The sequence below is a fragment of the Leuresthes tenuis genome, unplaced genomic scaffold (assembly GCF_036924035.1).
Source record: "Leuresthes tenuis unplaced genomic scaffold, fLeuTen1.0.hap1 SCAF_18, whole genome shotgun sequence".
Lineage (NCBI taxonomy): Eukaryota > Metazoa > Chordata > Actinopteri > Atheriniformes > Atherinopsidae > Leuresthes > Leuresthes tenuis.
In genome coordinates this window covers 1,595,170-1,621,280 of record NW_027325372.1, presented here as the reverse complement: position 1 = coordinate 1,621,280, position 26,111 = coordinate 1,595,170, and the positions used below count along the sequence as shown (strand labels likewise).

At 47.3% G+C, this 26,111-nt stretch overlaps 2 protein-coding genes across 2 annotated transcripts in view; both read left to right on the top strand.

Moving 5' to 3' along the window:
• The window catches only part of LOC140275682 (probable ATP-dependent RNA helicase ddx6), a 436,375-nt gene that overhangs the window by 154,967 nt on the left and 255,297 nt on the right, over positions 1 to 26,111 (top strand). The gene's annotated exons all lie outside the window — the stretch shown is intronic.
• tmem170b (transmembrane protein 170B) lies at positions 1,624 to 14,616 on the top strand. Its single transcript, XM_072371006.1, has 3 exons — positions 1,624 to 2,110; positions 8,596 to 8,766; positions 12,383 to 14,616. Exons 1-3 carry the CDS (start codon positions 1,948 to 1,950, stop codon positions 12,511 to 12,513), a joined length of 465 nt encoding a protein of 154 aa, XP_072227107.1. The 5' UTR covers positions 1,624 to 1,947; the 3' UTR covers positions 12,514 to 14,616.

The following is a 26,111-nucleotide window of genomic DNA, read 5'->3' as shown; positions in this document are numbered from 1 at the left end:
TATAACTGGGAACCAGTGTAGAGAAGCCGAAGCAATCTGGAACCAGCAGGTTCCTCATTTTAGCAACATTACGCTTAAGAAAGACTCTTTAGGTCGGTTTAATATGCAAATTAAAAGACAAATCCTGGTAAAAATGACTCAAAGTTTCCTCGCTGTAGCTCTGGAGAACAAAGCAATGAGATGCAGAGGAACTGAGAGTCTCTGAGGTTTTTAGGACCAAAAAGTAGAAAATTACAGCTCATCCAAGCTTGCAACCTCAGTAGATGATTAGTTTCATCCGGTTTTATTGATGAAAGAAGCCGAGAGTCACAGGAATGTGTTTTCTGATGATATCACCAATAGGAAGCCTGTAAAGGGAGAACAGAACTGGTCCGAGTCCAGAACCCTGTGGCACACCATCACTAAGTCCAGTAAGGGTGGAGGATGCATCGTTAGAATAAACAAACTGAAATCTATCAGATAAATGGGACTTAAACCAGAACAAATGTGGCTCTCAGATTTAAAAGAACCGGCACAGATGGTCCTCACTTAGATTTAGAGTCCTGCACTCTGACCCAAACTCTTCATATATTAAAAGAATAAAGAGATATTTAACCTTTTATAGCTCATAACAAACAAGACAAAGGTACAGATGTTGCTGAGCTCTTTTTAACTGATTGATGATGATGAATTAGTATAAACTGCAGAACCCAGAATTACAGCCTTCTGCCACATACTTTGCACCATAAGGGCAAATATGTATAAAATAATTATATCTGGGATTTAAACCATTGCATGAATATTAATATTTTGTTGTGAGATGTTTGACCTGAAAAATAAACAAATATTTTGGAAGATTTTAAATGAATAAAGCTTAGTTTCAGTATTTTGACGCCGGTTTAACCTTTAACCTTTGTTCTTAACTCCCTTCATTGGCTTCCTGTCCTTTATAGAATTGATTTTAAACTTTTAATGTCTGGTTTTAAAGCTCTTAACGGCCTCTTCCCATCGTATTTATCTGAGCTTTTAACTGTCTGTAACCCTGGCAGAGCTCTGAGGTCAACAAATCAACTTTTGCTGGAAGTGTTCAGGTTAAAATAAAAGCCCTGGGGTGACCGAGCCTTTTCTGCTGCTGCCCCCAGGCTCTGGAATAAGCTCCCCCCCCGAGATGCGTCTTATTTCTGACCTGGGCCTCTTTAAATCTGGGCTAAAAACCTACTTATTTCAGATGGCTTTTAATACCCAGTAGTATGGTGACTCTTTTATATTATCTTATTCAATTTTGCTGTAATTTATTACTGTTATGTTATTGTTTTGTACTTATTCTTTTCTTTATTTATTATCTGCTGTAAAGCACTTTGCTACCGAAATGGATTGTTGTAAAGGGCTGTAGAAATAACTTACATTTACATTTAAATTCCCACTAATTGTATTTTATCAGGTGTTTTGGTTGTCATAGCAGCAGCCAATCGGAAGGCTCCAGCATCCAGGTTGTTTGGTCAGCAGTAGGTCTTTATTCAGTCATCATTCAGCTAATTAGTCATTATTTTAACAGCCCATTAATTAGTGTTTGATCAGTAAAATCTTTCGCGGTGAGTCGTGATTACGCGCCTACGTCACGGTTGTCGTCCGCGTCGCGACGCACACCGTCTTTGTTCCTACTGAGGCACCGGAGATGTGTCACCGACAGCCGTGACCCCCTCCCAGAGAGGACTGCTGGCCCTTTAAGGGTTGTGAAGCCGATGTAGGACGAGCCGACCGCGCGTCTGCCCGCCTGCGCTGCCGCCGCCATCCCCATCATGGCCTCCGCTCCGCCGACACCGCACAGGATGCACCGACCCGCCAGAGGCCCTTCCCTTCCCGCAGCGGAGACGGACGTCAAGCCGAAGCAGCGGCACCGGTAGAGGCCAGCCGCGCCGGGGAGGGCCGCCTCACATCCCACGCCCCAACCCCCCCACGGTCTCCTCCATGCCTTCGTCCAAAGCCAAGTTCAGCTACTCGATCAAGAGGGGTGCGAACCCGGGCGGCGGAGGCGGAAACATGACAACGAGCCGGGATTATTCCGTCAATCTGTCGGTGCAGCAAGTGCTGAGCCTGTGGGTGCAGGGCACGGCGCTGCAGCACTTCACAGGTACGTGCATGTTCAATGAGCGGCGGGGCTGTGTTCGTGTGTCCGGCGGAGGAGGCGGCGGCAGCATGCGCGCCGTGCGCCGCCCGCACCGGCCGCCGCTCGCGGTGCGGCGCGTCCATTTTAAAGCTCCGTAAAGCTGATAGTGATGCGTTTATTTGAGCTGGAGGAGCAGGCGGCCCAGATAAGGGGGTGTCAGCGCCTGCTCTCCCCCCAGCTGCTGAATAATAACCCGTGTCTCCTCTGAAATGAGCCGTACCAGTGGTTACCGTGTAAATGAGCCCCTCCATCCCATCGCTCTCTTTGTTATCAGCATCTTCTGAGCTGGGTGTGAGAGTCCGGAGGTCCAGACTCCCGGAGGGAGGCAGAGCTCCAGCCTGAGCTGCAGTTTGAGGTGATAGCAGCTGTAGGATGAGTGGGAAACATGAATAATAACATTTCCTGATGTTTTAAGGAGCATTTTGTTCGACTCAAGTTGCACTTTTTCCGTCAAATGTTTGAAAATCTGAATTTCAGGGGAAAACGCACAGAAACAGGAACCTAATGTCGACATAACACAACATTATTTGAGTCGTTGAGGCCCCTCCTGCGGTGTGAAACCGCCGGATGTGGTCGCTCCATCTCCTGAAAGGCAGCTGACAAAGTTAATGATGCTGAGTCAGCAGGAAGCCGCAGCGCATGTAGAACTTTGCGGAAGTGGATCTGCTGCAGAGGGCTGCAGGACGGGGTGCACAGCCTCCATCTTCAGCCCCACGGAGCACCGAGCAGGTGAAAAACGCCCCCCCGGCACCTCGGATGGACTCAGGGGAGCGAGGACCGCAGATTTTTCACATTCTTCCACCCTCTGGCTCCTCCGAGGCCCCCGGAGTGCTGCTTAAACAAATCATTTCCTGTTTATGAGATGTGCTTAGCAGCAGTTTCACTTCAGGAAACCATAAAAAGAGCATTTTTAAACGGATGGGAAGAAAAAAGCTCTCAGGACGCCAGTTTTACTCACAGATTTGTGTTCGTCACAAACATCTTTATGGAGATTTTTATCCAAAGTTACGGTAAAATCCACCAAATATGATTAAAAAAACTGTGTTTCTGTGACGGGATGAAATCATCTCAGGTCCAGTTCATACAGAACCAATGAAATAAAGTCATTAATAAAGATCCGTGCACGAGGCGACTGTGGGAAGAAAAAACTCGATTCATTCTGGAACAAATTCTCTGTTTAACAGGGAACCTGCGAAGAAAACTGGGGCCATTTGCTCCATCTTTCGGCTGCTCTTTGTGTTGCTATGACAACAGAAACGTGGCGTCATACGCTTCAACATCCCAGTTCAAACGGGCAGCTTTCTTGGTCCTGGTTTATTCGAGGACTTACAGCAGCCATTTTCCATCTTAATGTGGAGAGCAGCCCAACCGAGCCTTCAAAATAAAAGCACGACACAAACTTGAACTCGGTTGTTTTAATAGTTGATAAACGGGATGAAAACAACGTGACGAGCTGCTGGAAAGGAGGAAATCAGCCAATCAGGAGGACTCTCTCTGAACCTTGACTGGTTCTGTGGCAGATTTAAGTCTTACTGTGACGGGTCAACACAGGAAATAAGTTTTTCTTTTGCACAAGAATGTTTTCTGCTCGGATTCTAACTGATATGTTGACTAAATGTTTGTTTCTCAGGAATGTGACACAAATGGATCTTTGAAATGAGCAGAACCAACTTCTCTGTGAGGGAAGGATGTAACTTTAGCTTTGTTTCGAAGGAGAGGAGGTGTTCCCTGGACAGTCCTCAGAGGGACGCCCTGCTCTGGCAGCAGCTGGCAGCTGCCTCCACCATCATGGAACCACCAGTGAGAACAGTCTGGACTGAGTCGGCCCGGTTTGTAGGGGTCGGCAGAACCAGACGAGGTCCAGAAGGACTGAGTTTAAACAGCTGCTGCAGACCCAGAAGGAACCGGATCTGATGCAGGCAGCCGGTGGAGGTCCATGAGGGGAGGAGGGTCATGTGACCGGGTTCTGCAGCAGCAGCTGGTGTCAGACTGGGTCGGATACAACCCGATAAGAGGCTCCGCTGTGATATCAGCTGCAACTTTTACAGGAAACAGCTTTCCAGCGTCGTTTTCTCAGTGTTGGGTCAAAGGTCAAAGGCTCCTGGGGGGTCCAGTCAGCAGCCTGCAGAGCTCCTGCTTCAGGAAGCTGACTGTTTCTTTTTTGATTCTCTCCTGTTGGCAGCTCTGAGCCGTCGGTTCTGAACGTGATGCAGCACTCGGGCTCGTTCTCACCCTGTGGGTGAAGCTCAGAGAGCCTCGCCTTCCTCAGCCGTCTGCACCAGGTGGGGGGGGGTTAACCACAGACCTCTGAACGCAGCGTTTCTGTTTTCCAGAGCAGCTGCACGCTGGCGGCGGCCCAGATATCCAGCGGCAGGTTCCTCTGACATCAGGCTTTATTGTGTTCAGAGCACCACTGTCAGCAAATATAATGAGAGAAACGAGCTGCTGGATCCACAGGACGACCGGGTCAGAACAGACAGAACGCCTATCAGTGTACATCAGAACAATCTTTAGCTTTATGAACCTTTTTTAAAACCAAACAGGAACTGAAACTTTAAGTGAAACAAGTCCAGAGTTTCTCCATCACAGGAAAAGAAAGAAAACATTTAATTTCAGTCTGAACTCAACAGATTTCCTGTTCAGCTTCATTTCATCTGTTAACAAACATCATTTCTACACCTCAGACCTGCAGCATCCCATAAAGTCAGTGAATCTTTTCCCACTTTGTTTCCTTCTGCCAACACTTAAAGCCGTTCTGACTCTGAGGAAACCAGGTGATGCAGAGTTCCAGCTGTTATTTTGTCCCATTCTTCCTTAAACAGGTCTTAAGGTGTGCAGCAGGTCGGGGGGGTGGTTGTTTCTCTGCTGGGGACAGGTCAGGACTGCAGGCAGCCAGTCCAGCACCCGTACCTCTTCTTCCTCAGCCAGGCCTTTGGACTGTGGCAGAATGTGGTTTTCCATGGTCTGCTTGAACAATGCTGGGACGTCCCAGGAAAAGATGTGGCCTTGAAGGCAGCATATGTTGCTGTAAAATCTCAGTGAGCTTTTCTGCATTAATGCTGCCGTCACAGAAGTGGAAATGAGCTTTGCCCCCTGATCCAACCCCATACCATCACAGAGCCTGGCTGCAGGGACTGGCTGCTGACAGCAGGCTGGATGCTGCTTTTGCTCTTTGCTCCATTTCTTCCAACAAAGATGTGGAATACTGATGGGTCTGACCACAGCACACGTTTCCACCGTGTGACGGTCCATCCCAGACGCCTCCGAGCCCAGAGAAGTGGACGAGGTTAACATCAGGCTTCTTTCCTGCACAGTAAAGCTTGTGAATGGAACTCTGTATTGTGGTGCTTGACAAAGGTTTCCACAGTAATCCCTTGTCCAGGTGCTTCTATCAGCTGCTGATGAATGACGGTTCTTGATGCAGCGTCTGAGGGGTCAGAGGTCACGGGGTCCAGCTTAGGCTTGCTCCCTCGTCCTTTACACTGAAACTCCTCCAGATTCCCTGAATGCTTTAATGATATTCTGCTCTGTAGAGGCAGAAATATGCAGATCCCTTCCAGTCTTTCTCTGAGGAACATTGTTTTAAACACAAACTGGAGCTCCTCTGGAGGCTGATTTAGGAGCAGATCAGGGTCACAGTCAGCTGTTCATGTGACATCATTCTGTTTCTACAGCATCAGCCCTAAATTATCTGGTCCCGATATTAATATGTAAGCCCCTGAGATTTAAATGTTTGGGAAGCAAACCTTCATCACGCCGTTCAGGCGCCGTTAACGACGGGCGGATCCTGCTCTCCGGGTCACTGCTGCTGTCCTCCTTCACCTCAGATGTAAATGCAGGTAGAAAGACGTCAGCGTGTGATTGGACGGTGAGATCTGTGCTCCGTTGAGCTGGATAAAGAATCCTTGTGTTACTGTCGCAGCTCTCTGCCTGACAGCCGGATCGATAAGCAGATGCAGGCGGTTAATTGGATGAGCTCAGAGCTCCTCGGGTTCCCCTGGATCCTCCCAACGCTGACGAGGTGCGATGAGGCCAGAGCTCGTTAAACGATGCTGTGACACGGAGCCGATCTGCTGGGATGATGTGACTCAGTTTCAGCTCAAACTCTCCTCTCAGTGCAGAGATCTCATGTTTCCAGACTGAAATCTGAGATTAGAAGCACTTAAATATTGATCCAATCACAACAAAACAAAGAAATTCCAAATTAATCCAGTCTCTGATCCAATCCCACATCCTGAGCTGTTCAATTCATTGTAATATAATCATAATTCAATCAAATCCAATCAATTAAATCCAAATTAGTCCAGTTTACAAAGAGCCAATTAAATAATGCAGCCAGCAGATTAACTGAAACTTCTCTCTGATCCTGAGCTACAGGAGGCGACTGTGGAGAGAAAAAACTCCCTTTTAACAGGAAGAAACCTCCATCAGAACCAGAACCAGGAAGGGTCCATCTGCCTGGACCAGCTGGGGCTGAGAGGACAGGAAAGAGGGGACAACAAGCAGCGTAACACCAGGCCAGAGACACCTGCTGAGAGAGAGAAACACAAGTTAATGACAGCAATGATGTCAGAGGGAGGAGAGGTGCATCATGGGAGCTCCCCCAGCAGGCTGGGCCTATAGCAGCAGAACTATGGGATGTTTCAGGCTCACCTGAGCCATCCCTAACTATAAGCTTTATCAGAAAGGAAAGTTTCAGCCTGATCTTAAAGGTAGAGAGGGTGTCTGCTTCCTGAAGCCAAACTGGCAGCTGGTTCCACAGAGAGGGGCCTGATAACTGAAGGCTCTGCCTCCCATTCTGCTTTTAGGGGCCTGATAACTGAAGGCTCTGCCTCCCATTCTGCTTTTAGGGGCCTGATAACTGAAGGCTCTGCCTCCCATTCTGCTTTTAGGGGCCTGATAACTGAAGGCTCTGCCTCCCATTCTGCTTTTAGGGGCCTGATAACTGAAGGCTCTGCCTCCCATTCTGCTTTTAGGGGCCTGATAACTGAAGGCTCTGCCTCCCATTCTGCTTTTAGGGGCCTGATAACTGAAGGCTCTGCCTCCCATTCTGCTTTTAGGGGCCTGATAACTGAAGGATCTGCCTCCCATTCTGCTTTTAGGGGCCTGATAACTGAAGGCTCTGCCTCCCATTCTGCTTTTAGGGGCCTGATAACTGAAGGCTCTGCCTCCCATTCTGCTTTTAGGGGCCTGATAACTGAAGGCTCTGCCTCCCATTCTGCTTTTAGGGGCCTGATAACTGAAGGCTCTGCCTCCCATTCTGCTTTTAGGGGCCTGATAACTGAAGGCTCTGCCTCCCATTCTGCTTTTAGGGGCCTGATAACCGAAGGCTCTGCCTCCCATTCTGCTTTTAGGGGCCTGATAACTGAAGGCTCTGCCTCCCATTCTGCTTTTAGGGGCCTGATAACTGAAGGCTCTGCCTCCCATTCTGCTTTTAGGGGCCTGATAACTGAAGGCTCTGCCTCCCATTCTGCTTTTAGGGGCCTGATAACTGAAGGCTCTGTCTCCCATTCTGCTTTTAGGGGCCTGATAACTGAAGGCTCTGCCTCCCATTCTGCTTTTAGGGGCCTGATAACCGAAGGCTCTGCCTCCCATTCTGCTTTTAGGGGCCTGATAACTGAAGGCTCTGCCTCCCATTCTGCTTTTAGGGGCCTGATAACTGAAGGCTCTGCCTCCCATTCTGCTTTTAGGGGCCTGATAACTGAAGGCTCTGCCTCCCATTCTGCTTTTAGAAACTATGGGAACCACAAGGAAACCTGCAGCCTGAGAGCAAAGTGCTCTGTTGGGGAAATATCCAACTGTGAGATCTTTAAGATGTGATGGAGCTCGGTCATTAAGAGCTTTATATGTGAGGAGAAGAATCTTAGATTCTATTCTGAATTTAACAGGGAGCCAATGAAGAGAAGCTAAAACTGGAGAAACATGATCTCTGCTGTTGGATCTCATCAGAACTCTGGCTGCAGGGTTTTGGATCAGCTGATAAACCGTTTCCATCCAGTTTGATCCTTTAAAGAAAGAGAAATATGTGCTGAGCAGCTGCAGAAATATATCCGGTTAAAACGAACACTTTGTCCTTTCTGAGCTGGTTCTCTGTGACTTTGTGGAAGAAAAGCTGGATGCTACATGCTAACATGTAGCATCCAGCTTTTCTTCCACAACATGCTAACATGTAGCATCTCTTCTTCTGCAGTTACTCCGTCAGCTCTGGGTTATCGGGGCTCTGCAGGTTGTTCAGAACGCTGCTGCGAGGCTTCTTCTTACACGTGAAGTTGTTTTTATTTTCCATAAAAGACTCAGAAACACACAAAATGTGACTTAAAGCAGTTCATGGAAGCTGAATTAAATTAGCATGAGGAGCTAATTATGCTAAAGAGCAGAGAGAGGCTGTTTTTGGGTTCTGGACCCGGTGGTTCTGATGGTTCTGTCTGTGCTCTGCTTGCCCCCCTCAGAGATGTGGTACTGGGTGTTCCTGTGGTGTCTCTTCTCCTCGCTCTTCGTCCACGGCGCCGTCGGGCTGCTCATGTTGGTCATGCTGCAGCGCCACAAGTGGGGCCGCCTCATCACCCTGGTGCTGGTCAGCGTGGGGTTCCTCGCCTCCCTCTCCGGAGGCGTCATCACCAGTGAGTCATGTGACCCGTCATGTGACCCGTTTGGGTGTTTGTTTCACAAATAAAAACTAAAAGAATAAAAACTAGATAAATCTTCGCTGTTTGGAGGTCAAATAAAGGTTTGATGACGATGCGTTTATGGATCAGAACGCGTTATTCATCTGGGTCGGGTTCTTCCCCGTCCTCTGTGTTGAAACACAGATAGATAGATAGATATATATATATATATTTCCAAGGGCCTGTACTGGGCCTCGGTCTCCTAGTGATATATATATATATATATATATCTATCATCAGAACTTTAAAGTCTATCCTCTGATGGACCAGCATCAGAACTTTAAAGTCTATCCTCTGATGGACCGGCATCAGAACCTTAAAGTCTATCCTCTGATGGACCGGCAGCCGGTGGAAAGACCTCACAGCTGGACTGATGTGCTCCACTTCTTTGGTCTCAGTAGGACTCCAGCAGCTGAGTTCTGGATGAGCTGCAGGTGTCTGACTGACTTTTTAAAGATGCTTTTACTATAATCAAACCTCCTAAAGATGAATGCATGGACCGGTTCTTCCAGGTCCTGCTCAGAGCTTTTAGCCTTGATATATTCTATGATATATATATATATATATAGACCAGGAGACCGAGGCCCTTGGTAAATGCATTGAGGACATTAATGACTGATTGTGCCATAACTTCCTCCAGCTAAACAAAAACAAAACTGAGGTAATTGTCTTTGGAGCCAAAGATAAACGATTGAAAATCACCACAGAGCTTCAATCTGTAAACCTGAAAACTACCAACCGGGCCAGAAATCTGGGTTTAGTGATGGACTCAGACCTAAAAACACATTCAGGCAACAACAAAGTCGGCCGACTATCACCTTAAGAATATATCAAGGCTAAAAGATCTGAGCAGGACCTGGAAAAACCGGTCCATGCATCCATCTTTAGTCGGTTTGATTTATTATTATTATTATTATTATTATTATTATTCTAACAGCATCTTTAAAAAGTCAGTCAGACACCTGCAGCTCATCCAGAACTCAGCTGCTGGAGTCCTACTGAGACCAAAGAAGTGGAGCAGCTCAGTCCAGCTGTGAGGTCTTTCCACCGGCTGCCGGTCCATCAGAGGATAGACTTTAAAGTTCTGCTGCCGGTCCATCAGAGGATAGACTTTAAGGTTCTGATGCCAGTCCATCAGAGGATAGACTTTAAGGTTCTGATGCCGGTCCATCAGAGGATAGACTTTAAAGTTCTGCTGCTGGTCCATCAGAGGATAGACTTTAAAGTTCTGCTGCTGGTCCATCAGAGGATAGACTTTAAAGTTCTGCTGCCGGTCCATCAGAGGATAGACTTTAAAGTTCTGCTGCTGGTCCATCAGAGGATAGACTTTAAAGTTCTGCTGCCGGTCCATCAGAGGATAGACTTTAAAGTTCTGATGCCGGTCCATCAGAGGATAGACTTTAAAGTTCTGATGCCGGTCCATCAGAGGATAGACTTTAAGGTTCTGATGCTGGTCCATCAGAGGATAGACTTTAAAGTTCTGATGCTGGTCCATCAGAGGATAGACTTTAAAGTTCTGCTGCCGGTCCATCAGAGGATAGACTTTAAAGTTCTGATGCCGGTCCATCAGAGAATAGACTTTAAAGTTCTGATGCCGGTCCATCAGAGGATAGACTTTAAAGTTCTGCTGCCGGTCCATCAGAGGATAGACTTTAAAGTTCTGATGCCGGTCCATCAGAGGATAGACTTTAAAGTTCTGATGCCGGTCCATCAGAGGATAGACTTTAAAGTTCTGCTGCCGGTCCATCAGAGGATAGACTTTAAGGTTCTGATGCCGGTCCATCAGAGGATAGACTTTAAAGTTCTGCTGCCGGTCCATCAGAGGATAGACTTTAAGGTTCTGATGCCGGTCCATCAGAGGATAGACTTTAAAGTTCTGATGCCGGTCCATCAGAGGATAGACTTTAAAGTTCTGCTGCCGGTCCATCAGAGGATAGACTTTAAAGTTCTGCTGCCGGTCCATCAGAGGATAGACTTTAAGGTTCTGATGCCGGTCCATCAGAGGATAGACTTTAAAGTTCTGCTGCCGGTCCATCAGAGGATAGACTTTAAAGTTCTGCTGCCGGTCCATCAGAGGATAGACTTTAAGGTTCTGATGCCGGTCCATCAGAGGATAGACTTTAAAGTTCTGATGCTGGTTCATCAGAGGATAGACTTTAAAGTTCTGATGCCGGTCCATCAGAGGATAGACTTTAAAGTTCTGATGCCGGTCCATCAGAGGATAGACTTTAAAGTTCTGATGCCGGTCCATCAGAGGATAGACTTTAAAGTTCTGCTGCCGGTCCATCAGAGGATAGACTTTAAGGTTCTGATGCCGGTCCATCAGAGGATAGACTTTAAAGTTCTGCTGCCGGTCCATCAGAGGATAGACTTTAAAGTTCTGATGCCGGTCCATCAGAGGATAGACTTTAAAGTTCTGCTGCCGGTCCATCAGAGGATAGACTTTAAAGTTCTGCTGCCGGTCCATCAGAGGATAGACTTTAAAGTTCTGCTGCCGGTCCATCAGAGGATAGACTTTAAAGTTCTGCTGCCGGTCCATCAGAGGATAGACTTTAAGGTTCTGCTGCCGGTCCATCAGAGGATAGACTTTAAAGTTCTGCTGCCGGTCCATCAGAGGATAGACTTTAAAGTTCTGATGCCGGTCCATCAGAGGATAGACTTTAAAGTTCTGATGCCGATCCATCAGAGGATAGACTTTAAAGTTCTGATGCCGGTCCATCAGAGGATAGACTTTAAAGTTCTGATGCCGGTCCATCAGAGGATAGACTTTAAGGTTCTGATGCCGATCCATCAGAGGATAGACTTTAAAGTTCTGATGCCGCTCCATCAGAGGATAGACTTTAAGGTTCTGATGCCGCTCCATCAGAGGATAGACTTTAAAGTTCTGATGCCGGTCCATCAGAGGATAGACTTTAAGGTTCTGATGCCGCTCCATCAGAGGATAGACTTTAAGGTTCTGATGCCGGTCCATCAGAGGATAGACTTTAAAGTTCTGCTGCCGGTCCATCAGAGGATAGACTTTAAGGTTCTGATGCCGGTCCATCAGAGGATAGACTTTAAAGTTCTGATGCCGGTCCATCAGAGGATAGACTTTAAAGTTCTGATGCTGGTCCATAAAGCTCTGAATGGTCCAAAACACATCAGTGACCTCCTGACCCACTATGAACCTCCCAGACCCCTCAGGTCATCTGGATCCGGTTCTTTATCAGTTCCCAGAGTCAGAACCAGACCTGGAGGAGCTGCATTCAGCTTCTATGCTCCACATGTCTGGAACAAACTCCCAGAAAGCCTCAGATCAGCTGAAACTCTCAGGATTTAAGTCCAGGCTGAAGAAACATCTATTTTCAGCTGCTTTTGAATAAGCTTCAGTTTCATATTTTAACTCCTGATTTTATCTTTTTCTGATTTTATCTTTTGTTCTTATTTCCTTCTTTAGTTTAAATTTTAAATCCTGCTTTTTATTTCTTCTGTTTTAATGTCTCTGTGAAGCACTTTGAACCAGCTATTCCGTTGAATTGTACGAATAAACTCGCCTTGTTAACGGCGCCGCTGCTTGTTTCTCCGCCCTCAGGCGCGGCGGTGGCGGGCGTTTACCGCGTGGCCGGGAAGGACATGGACCCGCTGGAGGCCCTGGTGCTCGGCGTGGGTCAGACCACCCTCTCCGTCATCATCTCCTTCTCTCGCATCATGGCGACTCTGTGAGGAAGACGGCGGGATGAAGGCCGGGCGCCGCCGCTGTGGACCGCCGTCCTCGGGTCAGACGGGGGGCGGAGCCTCATCTACAGTTCCTGCAGTTCTTTGTGCCAAAAGGCCGTGTGGAAAACGACTTTTAAACTGTGACCCGGCGGCGAGGCCGCGGCGTGGCGGCGCCGTTAAACGCCGATCTTTTAACGAATCGCTTCAAAGCTGCAGCTCACAAACGATCAGAGGAGGAAGAAACCAGGAAGTTCCTCCTGAGACCCGGAGGAGAAGCTCGGCTCCTCCTCAGCCTTTGAACTCTTTGCTGGTCCAGATTCCAGAACTTCCTCCTCAGGGTCTGGAACCAGAACCAGAACCAGAACCAGCGTCTGAGCCAAGAGGAACCGACAGAACTGAGCTTCCTGAAGGTTCCTGTTGTGAAAGCACCGCTTCGCGTTGGTTCCTCTCTGCTTTCAGCCGATTCAGAACTGGGTCAGAACCGAAGAAGCCTTTCAGGTGAGAGGTGAAACCCAGAAGAAGAAGTCCGGCTGACCTCATGCAGACATGACGCTGCAGCAGAAGAAGACAAACCGGGTCGTAGAATAACCGAAGGTGGAACCAGAATCTGGTCGGATGACGACAGGAAACCAGCTTCTCTGGGTTCCTTCTGTTAGGGTCCGGCTCCAGATGGTGCTGCTCAGTCATCAGCAGAAGAACTGTCATCTGTTTTCATCTTAAAACCCATTTGGACCCGTCTGACCCTCAGTGTGGCCGGATCAGAACTGGACTGCGGTATTTAAACTGCTCAGCAGGAGAATCTGAACCTTTTTCAGCCTGAAGCAGGAAGCGATCCGAAGATGTTGGTCTGAGGTCCGTTTTAAAAGTTCTGATCAGCCTCAGTTCTTTGTGGCTGTTCCCGGTCCAGTTCTCCAGCTTTCTGAAGGTCTTTGGCTGCTTTTTCACTCATTTTCAGTCCAGTTCTTCTTCAGCTTTTTCCTTGTTGCCAAATGACACAAGAAGTGGACTGAAAATCAGTGGCAACAGGTCTTATGGAGGGATGAATCCTCCCCAGAGCCCGGACCTCAACATTATTGAAGCAGTGTGGGATCATCTGACAGAGAACGGAACAAAAGGCAGCCCACATCCAAAGAAGAGCTTTGGGATGTCCTTCAAGAAGCCTGGAGAACTATTCCTGAAGACTCCTTAAAGAAATGACAGAAAGCTTGTCTCAGAGGGTTCAGGCTGTGTTGGAGAATAAAGGAGCTCAGACCAGAGATTCACTTTAAAGCTGCTGAGAACTGAGAAAAACTCTGTTTCTGCCTCAGATTCTGGGTTTATGTTCAGGTTTGATCATGTTTCAGTGAATCTCTGCAGCTGCTTCCTGTTTTTATGGAGAAATATAAAGAAATGAAGCTGATCAGGACTTTTACACCTTATTGTTCATTATTTTAAACTTTTTAAAGGATCTAACCTGCAGGCAGATGAGCTGTGTGGTTCAGTTTTCCTTCACGGGGCCTGGTTCTGGATCAGAATAACCACTTTGTACCGACACCCAGACAAAGCTTAGTTAGTTTCTGTGCGATGATGCTGCTGACTCTGACAGGAACCTGATGAAGAACGTGCTGAAAGCTGCTGAGTCGTGGACATTTAATGCTTTTCCAACAGGTCAGAGGTGGAAATGCCAAAGTTTTCTTCACATTCAGCTTTATTTCTCATTTCAGCTGACATCAGTCGACAGTTTTCATGCAGTTGTGGGAACCTTTGCACCCAGACAGATGTTTGTGCCATGATGTGTGTGTGAGAGAGGTTTTCTGGTTCTGTATGGTGTAATCGCCCCGGCTCACCTTCAGTACCAGCTCTGCCCACAGGGGGGCGGTGTTGCGCCGGGAGGAGCGATGAGCTGCCGCAGAGTGCTTTGGAGCAGAAGATGTTTCTGGGACCGAACCTGCCGTGAAACGTCAGCGGTGACGGGTCTGGACTGGACCCGGCCGGACCCTCTCCGGGCTCAGATTGGGTGTGAATGTGTGTTCGGACAATCCAACGCAGACACTGTTCATAATGTACAGAATTTTCTTTTTTAGTTTTGTACCTGCCGCTGATATTTATAACTACTTCTGTACAAACTGTCCAGCTGTTCTGTACATAATAAAGATGTTTTCAGTACGACTGCTCAGGTGTGCTGCTTCGGGTTCATCTGGACCCGGTTCACCTGGACCCCGGTTCATCTGGACCCGGTTCATCTGGATCCGGGTTCATCTGGACCCAGGTCCACCCGGTTCATCTGGATCCGGGTTCATCTGGACCCGGTTCATCTGGATCTGGGTTCATCTGGATCCGGGTTCATCTGGATCCGGGTTCATCTGGACCCGGTTCATCTGGATCCGGGTTCATCCGGGTTCATCTGGATCCGGGTTCATCTGGACCCAGGTCCACCCGGTTCATCTGGACCCGGGTTCATCTGGACCCGGTTCATCTGGACCCGGGTTCATCTGGACCCGGGTTCATCTGGATCCGGGTTCATCTGGACCCAGGTCCACCCGGTTCATCTGGATCCGGGTTCATCTGGACCCAGGTCCACCCGGTTCATCTGGATCCGGGTTCATCTGGATCCGGGTTCATCTGGACCCGGGTTCATCTGGACCCGGGTTCATCTGGACCATCTGGAGGGATTATATTTCCCATCAGACCTGGGAACACCTCGGGGGGGGAGCTGGAGCGTGTTGCCATGGTGAAGGATGTCTGGGTTTCCCTCCTGGACCTTGGATAATGTGTTTTATGTGGTTCTGTCTTATATTTTTATTCCGTACCGGTCTTCACTTCTGTTTGGACTTCTCTGGCAGCCATGTTGGATTCTGCGGTTGCCTTCAGGTGCGTTTCCTCTGTGGAGCTTTGCGGTTTAACTTCTCTGCTGCAGACGAGCCGCGGGGCTGAAGTTTGTCCTCCGGCCTGCAGGAACTCTGCTGCTTTCATTTGTTTCTGCGGTTCACTGAAAAAGCTCCGAGCTGCCTCCCCTGAAACTCCCGCTGCTTTTATCTGATGGGACATTCTGCTGCTGATCCAGCTGCCAGATGAACTTTCCTCTCTGGGCTTCTTCTGGGTTGCGTGTTTGGATCCGTGCACGGACAGAAGTTATGCATTTAAATTCTGCGAGGAGGGTGGAAGCTGTGAATAACTGCGAAGGAATTTAATCAGTGACCCAAAAAGGACAAAGGTCCTCGGCTGTTATCGGCTGTTTTTTGTTATTTTGTTCTTTAGCGGCGGAGGACGGAGAGCAGCCCGGCAGCAGAGGGGCTGAAGCTGCTTTTATAAGCTGTCGGACGGAGGCTGAGCCGGGCTGATAAGGGCCGAGCGGCCGCCGCCGAGCAGGAAGTGCTTCATAAGAAGCCGGAGAATGTGGTGTTTCTCAGCGTTTGATGGATGTTTGGTTGCAGGGAAACAAAGATGTTTGCGCTGAAACACAACATCCATGCGAGTTAGATAATTCTTCATTTCACAACTGAACCCTTTAAGGTCCACAGTTCTTTTAAAGGGAAACTTCACACTTTATCATCCTGGTTTCAACAGGTTGCAGATTAAAAAGAGATGAAGAGAAGCTGTTAATGTGAAAAATATTCAGTTTGACCCAAAGTTTATGAAGGGAGTAAACTTAATCACCTAATTTGCATGCGATGACATCACTGATGACGTCACTGCTCATTGGATTCCACAACATTTGACTCTGAACACGTTTTTCTGTTATTTTTTCCTTTTTGATCCTTTTCTGAGTTCATGAACACAATTATGAACAAAGCTGCTCCAACTTCTGATGTTTTTCATGTTTTTCTGTCATTTTATCCACATAAAAACGACAGAAAATCAGTGAAATGAACGTCAGGAAGAATCAGTAAAAAGTCTTTAATCAGATCCTGATTCTTCAGTGTCTGAGTGGCAGAGAACTGGTGTTCAAATCTGTTAGTTTCATCTGTTCAGAGTCCAGAAACCATCAGTTAGGAGGAGGAACAGCAGCTCAGCATCTGTCACATCTGTCTCCTGGACAGATGTTAGGCTCAGAGTGTCTGACCCCCCCGGTTCACTTCATCAGGACTCAGAGAAACCAAAACATCTTCTCTTGTTAGATATTTTGATTAATTTTCTCTAAATTTAACCCGGACATCTTCCATATAAACACTTCCTGTTAGCCGCCTGAGCTAATAGCATTTTACAAATTCTCTTACAAATTTCTCCTTATTTCCAATAAGGCGGAAAAGTGCTCACCTCCGGATGTTCGAAATGTATTCCTGCTTTAGCCCAACAAATACCTGCAATAAGACCCCAAATCAAGATGAACTGAGGAGGAGACGTCTGGGATGCAGAGCAGGAACAAAGTGGAGGAAAAGGAGGAAGTTTAAAGCATTTCTTCCTTTGATCATCAGGGGAAATGTGAGATCTCTGGTGGATAAAATGGACGAGCTCGGAGCCCTGATGAGGACACAGCAGGAATATCAGGCAGAGACCTGGCTGCAGGAACAACTCTAACAGCCCTCTGCTCAGCTTTAAGACTATCCGGGCAGACAGAGACTGCAGACAGAGCGCTAACAGTAAAGGAGGAGGATCACAGAGCTGGTTAGCAACAGATGGTGGAATCCTGGACCTGGGGAGCGTCTCTGCAGCCCAGATGTTGAACTGCTGGCTGTGAGTTTCTGTCTCAGTTACCTGCTGTGTGACATCATCAGCTGAGTTGTTGCTAAGCTACAGAAACAGCAGCCCAACCCACTGATGGAGACCTCTGAAGGTTCCTACCTTCCTCTCTGATTTATGTTTTATTTAGTTATCTGTAATAACATCTTTAATAATAATTAATGCTGCAGGGATATGATTCACCTTCAAGGATTAATAAAGTTTTATTGAAATGCAGAAAATGCTAAAAGTCTTTCTGCATTTTCCCATGTTGCATAAAGACACTTCACCACAGCTGCTTTGCATATGAAGTTATTTAACCCCCCACCTCCTGAGACCCCTCCAGGCCGACCACTGAGCCACTTGCTGCTATTGTCTTATTGTTTCCTGCGCAGGAAGCACTAAAGAGTTGAGCGTGAGTGCAGACCAGGGGACTGCATGCCTGCTTTGAAAGAAGAAAACACTCCTTGAACAATGGCTGGCAGCGGGCCGAGTCTTTGACCCGGCAGATCACTGCACATTATTGACCTTGCCTTTGTGCTCACTGACTCGACTCCAGTTGCTCATAATGTGCAAATAAAGTATATAAAGAGCAGACGGAGCACAAACAGTCCGTGAGGGCCGTCTCCGCCAGGCCAGCGCCGGCCGTCTGGGCCGAGCTGTGATCTCAGTCTGGGTTTCCATGGAGACAGATGCTCCTGGGCCGAAATACTCCTCCAGAGTCGCACAATGGCTTCTGAGTCTGGGCCGGGACTATTTGAGCTCAGAAGAATGAGAAAAATGCACTTTGTTCTTTAACGGTTTCGCTGTTGTTCCACATTCAGATTTCTCCTGATAATCGTCGCTTTGATTTATTAAAGCAGAGCAGCAGCCTGTGGCGGCCGGAGAAACAAAGATGTTTGCACTGAAACACAACAGTTAGATAATTCTTCATTTCACAACCGAACCCTTTAAGGTCCAGAGTTCTTTTAAAGGAAACTTCTCATTTTAACATCCAGGTTTCAACAGGCTGCAGATTGAAAAGAGACGAAGAGAAGCTGTTAATGAGAAAAATATTCAGTTTGACCCAAAGTTTATCACCTAATTTGCATGTGATGACATCACTGATGACGTCACTGATGACATCACCGCTCCTTGGATTCCACTTTGTTCTTTAATGGTTTCGCTGTTGTTCCACATTCAGATTTCTCCTGATAATCGTTGCTTTGATTTATTAAAGCAGAGCAGCAGCCTGTGGCGGCCGGAGAAAATGTTACTATTTACAAGAAAATAACCTGAAAACACTGGAAATATGTCGGATACTGAAAGAGAAACAGTTTTTATGCCTTTAGGACTCTTAACAAAGAGGAAAATTGTAATATAATTTAAACTCATGTGAGCGGTGTTCATAAGCTGCCAATTATCCAAATATTCATTTTATCTTACTTCTTTTTCCAGGTTTATTTGGTACTTTTAACTGTATTTGACTTATTTTAAAGATCTGTCTCTGAAGAAAACAGAATAAGCAGCTGAAATGATGTTTAAAGTGTTGAGTTTGGGTGAAATAAGGAAATAATAAAGCTGAAGTATTCACTGAATCAGAGGTTTTGTTTTATTAATCAACCAAAAAAAGATTTTTTTCTGTTTGCTGAATGAAAGAAGATTAAACTGAAATAAATTCGTGTAGTCTGAAAAAAAAAGATAAATAAAGAAATAAGGAAGAAGGATTGTTTCAAAGACTTAAATCAAACAATCAGCCTCATTTTAATGTGAATAAACTGAAATAATTGAATCTCCCACAGATTTAAAAACATTAAAATGAGCCTTTCGTGCAGCGGTGAGTTGGAGGGAATGTGTTTGAGAAATGGAGGATTATGCTTTTTTAGAATCGATCTCATCAAAGAAGAGAAAAGTTGAAGCAGGAAAAGACAATTCAGGACAGATGAAGGCAGAATAAACAATAATGTGGCGAAACCACAGAAAAAAAGAGTGAAAGTGAAGCTGAAATAAAGTTTTCTTCACTTTGAGATGGTCCCAGTTTGACCACCAGATGGCAGTAGCTGTGATTAAAGTTAAATATTTCTGTTTCATTCATCCATTTTCATCCATTTTCTGATCTTATCCTCCTGTTCCCAGAGGATAGTCCTTCCCAAACCAACCGAGACAATAAGTTAGTCAAAGAAATGTCCTCCTGTCATCTTTTCCCCCTGAAAAACACCACGAAAACTCCTTCAGGACTCAGGAAAAGACGAGCAGCTGTGATGTCTGAAACTCCAGATGTTCAATAAATGTTCTGCAGAAACAGCTGCAGACACTTTATCTGATTGTGTTACAGGATACACATATATCAGAGACAATATAGAATATTACTTTATTATCCTCTCAGGAAGGACGGTCCGGTGTTTCCTAAAGGAGATCCTTAAGGAAGCGTCGGAGCTCCTTTCTCTCATGAAGGACGGTCCGGTGTTTCCTAAAGGAGATCCTTAAGGAAGCGTCGGAGCTCCTTTCTCTCATGAAGGACGGTCCGGTGTTTCCTAAAGGAGATCCTTAAGGAAGCGTCGGAGCTCCTTTCTCTCAGGAAGGACGGTCCGGTGTTTCCTAAAGGAGATCCTTAAGGAAACGTCGGAGCTCCTTTCTCTCAGGAAGGACGGTCCGGTGTTTCCTAAAGGAGATCCTTAAGGAAGCGTCGGAGCTCCTTTCTCTCAGGAAGGACGGTCCGGTGTTTCCTAAAGGAGATCCTTAAGGAAGCGTCGGAGCTCCTTTCTCTCAGGAAGGACGGTCCGGTGTTTCCTAAAGGAGATCCTTAAGGAAGCGTCGGAGCTCCTTTCTCTCAGGAAGGACGGTCCGGTGTTTCCTAAAGGAGATCCTTAAGGAAGCGTCGGAGCTCCTTTCTCTCAGGAAGGACGGTCCGGTGTTTCCTAAAGGAGATCCTTAAGGAAGCGTCGGAGCTCCTTTCTCTCATGAAGGACGGTCCGGTGTTTCCTAAAGGAGATCCTTAAGGAAGCGTCGGAGCTCCTTTCTCTCAGGAAGGACGGTCCGGTGTTTCCTAAAGGAGATCCTTAAGGAAGCGTCGGAGCTCCTTTCTCTCAGGAAGGACGGTCCGGTGTTTCCTAAAGGAGATCCTTAAGGAAGCGTCGGAGCTCCTTTCTCTCATGAAGGACGGTCCGGTGTTTCCTAAAGGAGATCCTTAAGGAAGCGTCGGAGCTCCTTTCTCTCATGAAGGACGGTCCGGTGTTTCCTAAAGGAGATCCTTAAGGAAGCGTCGGAGCTCCTTTCTCTCAGGAAGGACGGTCCGGTGTTTCCTAAAGGAGATCCTTAAGGAAGCATCGGAGCTCCTTTCTCTCCTGAAGGACGGTCCGGTGTTTCCTAAAGGAGATCCTTAAGGAAGCGTCGGAGCTCCTTTCTCTCAGGAAGGACGGTCCGGTGTTTCCTAAAGGAGATCCTTAAGGAAGCGTCGGAGCTCCTTTCTCTCAGGAAGGACGGTCCGGTGTTTCCTAAAGGAGATCCTTAAGGAAGCGTCGGAGCTCCTTTCTCTCAGGAAGGACGGTCCGGTGTTTCCTAAAGGAGATCCTTAAGGAAGCGTCGGAGCTCCTTTCTCTCAGGAAGGACGGTCCGGTGTTTCCTAAAGGAGATCCTTAAGGAAGCGTCGGAGCTCCTTTCTCTCAGGAAGGACGGTCCGGTGTTTCCTAAAGGAGATCCTTAAGGAAGCGTCGGAGCTCCTTTCTCTCCTGAAGGACGGTCCGGTGTTTCCTAAAGGAGATCCTTAAGGAAGCGTCGGAGCTCCTTTCTCTCCTGAAGGACGGTCCGGTGTTTCCTAAAGGAGATCCTTAAGGAAGCGTCGGAGCTCCTTTCTCTCATGAAGGACGGTCCGGTGTTTCCTAAAGGAGATCCTTAAGGAAGCGTCGGAGCTCCTTTCTCTCAGGAAGGACGGTCCGGTGTTTCCTAAAGGAGATCCTTAAGGAAGCGTCGGAGCTCCTTTCTCTCAGGAAGGACGGTCCGGTGTTTCCTAAAGGAGATCCTTAAGGAAGCGTCGGAGCTCCTTTCTCTCAGGAAGGACGGTCCGGTGTTTCCTAAAGGAGATCCTTAAGGAAGCGTCGGAGCTCCTTTCTCTCATGAAGGACGGTCCGGTGTTTCCTAAAGGAGATCCTTAAGGAAGCGTCGGAGCTCCTTTCTCTCCTGAAGGACGGTCCGGTGTTTCCTAAAGGAGATCCTTAAGGAAGCGTCGGAGCTCCTTTCTCTCAGGAAGGACGGTCCGGTGTTTCCTAAAGGAGATCCTTAAGGAAGCGTCGGAGCTCCTTTCTCTCAGGAAGGACGGTCCGGTGTTTCCTAAAGGAGATCCTTAAGGAAGCGTCGGAGCTCCTTTCTCTCATGAAGGACGGTCCGGTGTTTCCTAAAGGAGATCCTTAAGGAAGCGTCGGAGCTCCTTTCTCTCATGAAGGACGGTCCGGTGTTTCCTAAAGGAGATCCTTAAGGAAGCGTCGGAGCTCCTTTCTCTCAGGAAGGACGGTCCGGTGTTTCCTAAAGGAGATCCTTAAGGAAGCATCGGAGCTCCTTTCTCTCCTGAAGGACGGTCCGGTGTTTCCTAAAGGAGATCCTTAAGGAAGCGTCGGAGCTCCTTTCTCTCAGGAAGGACGGTCCGGTGTTTCCTAAAGGAGATCCTTAAGGAAGCGTCGGAGCTCCTTTCTCTCAGGAAGGACGGTCCGGTGTTTCCTAAAGGAGATCCTTAAGGAAGCGTCGGAGCTCCTTTCTCTCAGGAAGGACGGTCCGGTGTTTCCTAAAGGAGATCCTTAAGGAAGCGTCGGAGCTCCTTTCTCTCAGGAAGGACGGTCCGGTGTTTCCTAAAGGAGATCCTTAAGGAAGCGTCGGAGCTCCTTTCTCTCAGGAAGGACGGTCCGGTGTTTCCTAAAGGAGATCCTTAAGGAAGCGTCGGAGCTCCTTTCTCTCAGGAAGGACGGTCCGGTGTTTCCTAAAGGAGATCCTTAAGGAAGCGTCGGAGCTCCTTTCTCTCAGGAAGGACGGTCCGGTGTTTCCTAAAGGAGATCCTTAAGGAAGCGTCGGAGCTCCTTTCTCTCCTGAAGGACGGTCCGGTGTTTCCTAAAGGAGATCCTTAAGGAAGCGTCAGAGCTCCTTTCTCTCAGGAAGGACGGTCCGGTGTTTCCTAAAGGAGATCCTTAAGGAAGCGTCGGAGCTCCTTTCTCTCAGGAAGGACGGTCCGGTGTTTCCTAAAGGAGATCCTTAAGGAAGCGTCGGAGCTCCTTTCTCTCATGAAGGACGGTCCGGTGTTTCCTAAAGGAGATCCTTAAGGAAGCGTCGGAGCTCCTTTCTCTCAGGAAGGACGGTCCGGTGTTTCCTAAAGGAGATCCTTAAGGAAGCGTCGGAGCTCCTTTCTCTCAGGAAGGACGGTCCGGTGTTTCCTAAAGGAGATCCTTAAGGAAGCGTCGGAGCTCCTTTCTCTCCTGAAGGACGGTCCGGTGTTTCCTAAAGGAGATCCTTAAGGAAGCGTCGGAGCTCCTTTCTCTCATGAAGGACGGTCCGGTGTTTCCTAAAGGAGATCCTTAAGGAAGCGTCGGAGCTCCTTTCTCTCCTGAAGGACGGTCCGGTGTTTCCTAAAGGAGATCCTTAAGGAAGCGTCGGAGCTCCTTTCTCTCATAAAGTACGGTCCGGTGTTTCCTAAAGGAGATCCTTAAGGAAGCGTCGGAGCTCCTTTCTCTCAGGAAGGACGGTCCGGTGTTTCCTAAAGGAGATCCTTAAGGAAGCGTCGGAGCTCCTTTCTCTCATGAAGGACGGTCCGGTGTTTCCTAAAGGAGATCCTTAAGGAAGCGTCGGAGCTCCTTTCTCTCAGGAAGGACGGTCCGGTGTTTCCTAAAGGAGATCCTTAAGGAAGCGTCGGAGCTCCTTTCTCTCCTGAAGGACGGTCCGGTGTTTCCTAAAGGAGATCCTTAAGGAAGCGTCGGAGCTCCTTTCTCTCATGAAGGACGGTCCGGTGTTTCCTAAAGGAGATCCTTAAGGAAGCGTCAGAGCTCCTTTCTCTCATGAAGGACGGTCCGGTGTTTCCTAAAGGAGATCCTTAAGGAAGCGTCGGAGCTCCTTTCTCTCATGAAGGACGGTCCGGTGTTTCCTAAAGGAGATCCTTAAGGAAGCGTCGGAGCTCCTTTCTCTCATGAAGGACGGTCCGGTGTTTCCTAAAGGAGATCCTTAAGGAAGCGTCGGAGCTCCTTTCTCTCAGGAAGGACGGTCCGGTGTTTCCTAAAGGAGATCCTTAAGGAAGCGTCGGAGCTCCTTTCTCTCAGGAAGGACGGTCCGGTGTTTCCTAAAGGAGATCCTTAAGGAAGCGTCGGAGCTCCTTTCTTTCAGGAAGGACGGTCCGGTGTTTCCTAAAGGAGATCCTTAAGGAAGCGTCGGAGCTCCTTTCTCTCATGAAGGACGGTCCGGTGTTTCCTAAAGGAGATCCTTAAGGAAGCGTCGGAGCTCCTTTCTTTCAGGAAGGACGGTCCGGTGTTTCCTAAAGGAGATCCTTAAGGAAGCGTCGGAGCTCCTTTCTCTCAGGAAGGACGGTCCGGTGTTTCCTAAAGGAGATCCTTAAGGAAGCGTCGGAGCTCCTTTCCTTAGTATTTGGAGGATTCAGACAGCTCTGAGGCCTCTATGTCTGGAACCATTTGAACCATCTCAGCTGACCCGTTTCTATGTGGAGGAGCAGCGGCTCTACTCTAAACCTGACCCCAGCGACCCTTCAGAGGAAGCCCATAGGTCACCAGCAGCGGATCATTTTCGACTGATTGGTTAGAATAAACGGCTGTTGGCTGAAGAAGCTGCACATGTCCTCTGGTCTCTCCTGGAGAGGAATATCTGGAATATCCTGCTTGGCCTGGTCCCACAAAGGCCAGCCTCGGGTAAGTGGGTGAAAATGAACGGATGGATAAGGGTCAGATGATGGAGACAACTTCATCTTAAAGTAGCTGAGAGTGATCAGATTTCAGGAAATGTTCCTTTTTGGACTAAATGAGGTGTGGGAGTCAGCTGCTCTTCCTGTCTGTGGACCGTTGGTCCCCATCTGTCCTCCTCCTGGCTTTAAATGATGACTTTCTTTGCCTCCATTGTTCTGCAGAGCGTCGGATCGTCACTCCCCTGCTTCTCCTCCTCAGGACGAACAATGACCTCCCGCCAGGTTTTCTCCTTTTACTGATGATGCGTTTCTGATGATGAACTATTGTGCTGAACAACAGAGGTCGCGTGCGAGGGACAGCGCCGCCGCCGTCTCCATCATCAGACAGGAAGGAGCGCAGGAAACCATGAAAACACTAAAGATAGAAGCAAAACTTCCCTCCACCTCAGATCTGCTGGCCTTTTATTCCCATTTTATTCACCTTTCTTGGGGACAATAAAGAGATTAAAGCAGATCAAGATCAACCAGAACATAAGTTAAGAAAATGGTAATGATACTACTTCATTAAATCTTGACTAAACTTGACTTATTAAGCAGAAATAATCAAATTAAATAAAAAAAATCTAATCTTAACGCCGGTAAATCATTTATATTCATTTATAAAATTTATAAAATTTATAAAATCATTTATATTTTAGATATAAATCTTGACTAAACTCAAACTAAACTTTAGTTTCATCCATCTTTATTAAGCAGAAATACAACCGAACGTGCTTCAAAAAGCAAAAAAACAAACCTAAAAAGACATAAAACGAAGTGTAAAAGGTGAAAAACACGAGCAAACAGCAGAATTAAAGAAAAAAGTGAATGAAGGAGGGTTAAAAATATGTAAAAGACAAACAGAAGTATATTAAAACATCAGGTGAAAGTTTTCAGCTGGTCTTAAAAGCAGAGGATCCCAAACTGCCAACTGCTTCAGTAACTAGTCCTTTAACTAATTATCTGAACATCAGTTATTATTTATGCTCATTTCCATATTAGATAACCAATCTGTGAACAAAGACCAAACCAAGATATGATTAATCTGTTAATTTAGTGATTAATTTAGTGATAATAGTGACAATAATCCTTTAAAAGTTGTTAAAGGTTTAAAAGACCCGACCAGGAGGTGAACTTCCCTATGGTGGCCACATGGGGGCAGCATCGCACCTCCCTGTGAAGCCATCCAGGAGGTGCTGAAGCTGAGGTGCTGATACCTGAGGCCCACTCAGGGATGTCAGCATCAGTAACCAGGAGGATGAATCTGTAGAAGTGGGTCACGGCTTTAAGATCGTCTTCATTTGTCCACATTCACACCTGCAGCCTTACCTGTTCAAACATGGCCGACACCACCACATCCACCGTGTGACTGACAGGTAATTATCTGTACAGCCTGCTGGGAAGCTGCATACCTGTCCCTGCTGACAGGTGGAGCACACCTGGTCAGGTCAGCTGTCCATCAAACAGAGAAGCAGACCCAAGAAACACAGAAAGACAGGAAGAACCAACAAACTCATACCAGAGCTGAGCTTTTTTATTTCAGTCAAGTGTCCTGATCAACAGTTCTGCAGCTTTCTGAAGCTCTTTCAGAGGTTTTCTTTGGACATTTTCTGCTTTTTCCCTCATTTTCAGTCCTTCTTCCTGAGCATTTTCAGTGTTTTTTCTTTGTTCAGCCACTTAACTCTGACCTTTGACCCATTCAGGCAGAAAAAAGGCTCCTAACTCAAGGGATGAACCAGTGTTGTGTCGACACAGAACAGACAACTTAGCAAAGAAGCCATTTTAAACTGGATCTTTAGGCACTTTGTCACAAAGACACATCATTTGTTCCCATTTCTTTAGCTGCATCTATGAAAAACAGCAAAGAAAACACAGTTTGACAGACAGAAAATAGGATTTCTGCAGCAACAAGGTGATTCCCAAAGAGCTATTAGCTGAAAACTTGGCATATCTCAGCATGGTGTGCAGTGTGTCCTTAAAACATTTGAGGAAACTGGACAAGTGGAGGACAAAAGAAGAAGTGTCAGGCCTAAAAAACTATCTACAGCAGATGAACAGGATCTGA

What these genes read in the sequence shown, in the direction of transcription:
- tmem170b (XM_072371006.1), top strand. Translation starts at nt 1,948, where the DNA reads ATGCCTTCGTCCAAAGCCAAGTTCAGCTACTCGATCAAGAGGGGTGCG. An exon ending in GGCGCTGCAGCACTTCACAG is followed by an intron (nt 2,111 to 8,595) that starts GTACGTGCATGT and finishes TGCCCCCCTCAG; the next exon opens with AGATGTGGTACTGGGTGTTC. An exon ending in CTCCGGAGGCGTCATCACCA is followed by an intron (nt 8,767 to 12,382) that starts GTGAGTCATGTG and finishes CTCCGCCCTCAG; the next exon opens with GCGCGGCGGTGGCGGGCGTT.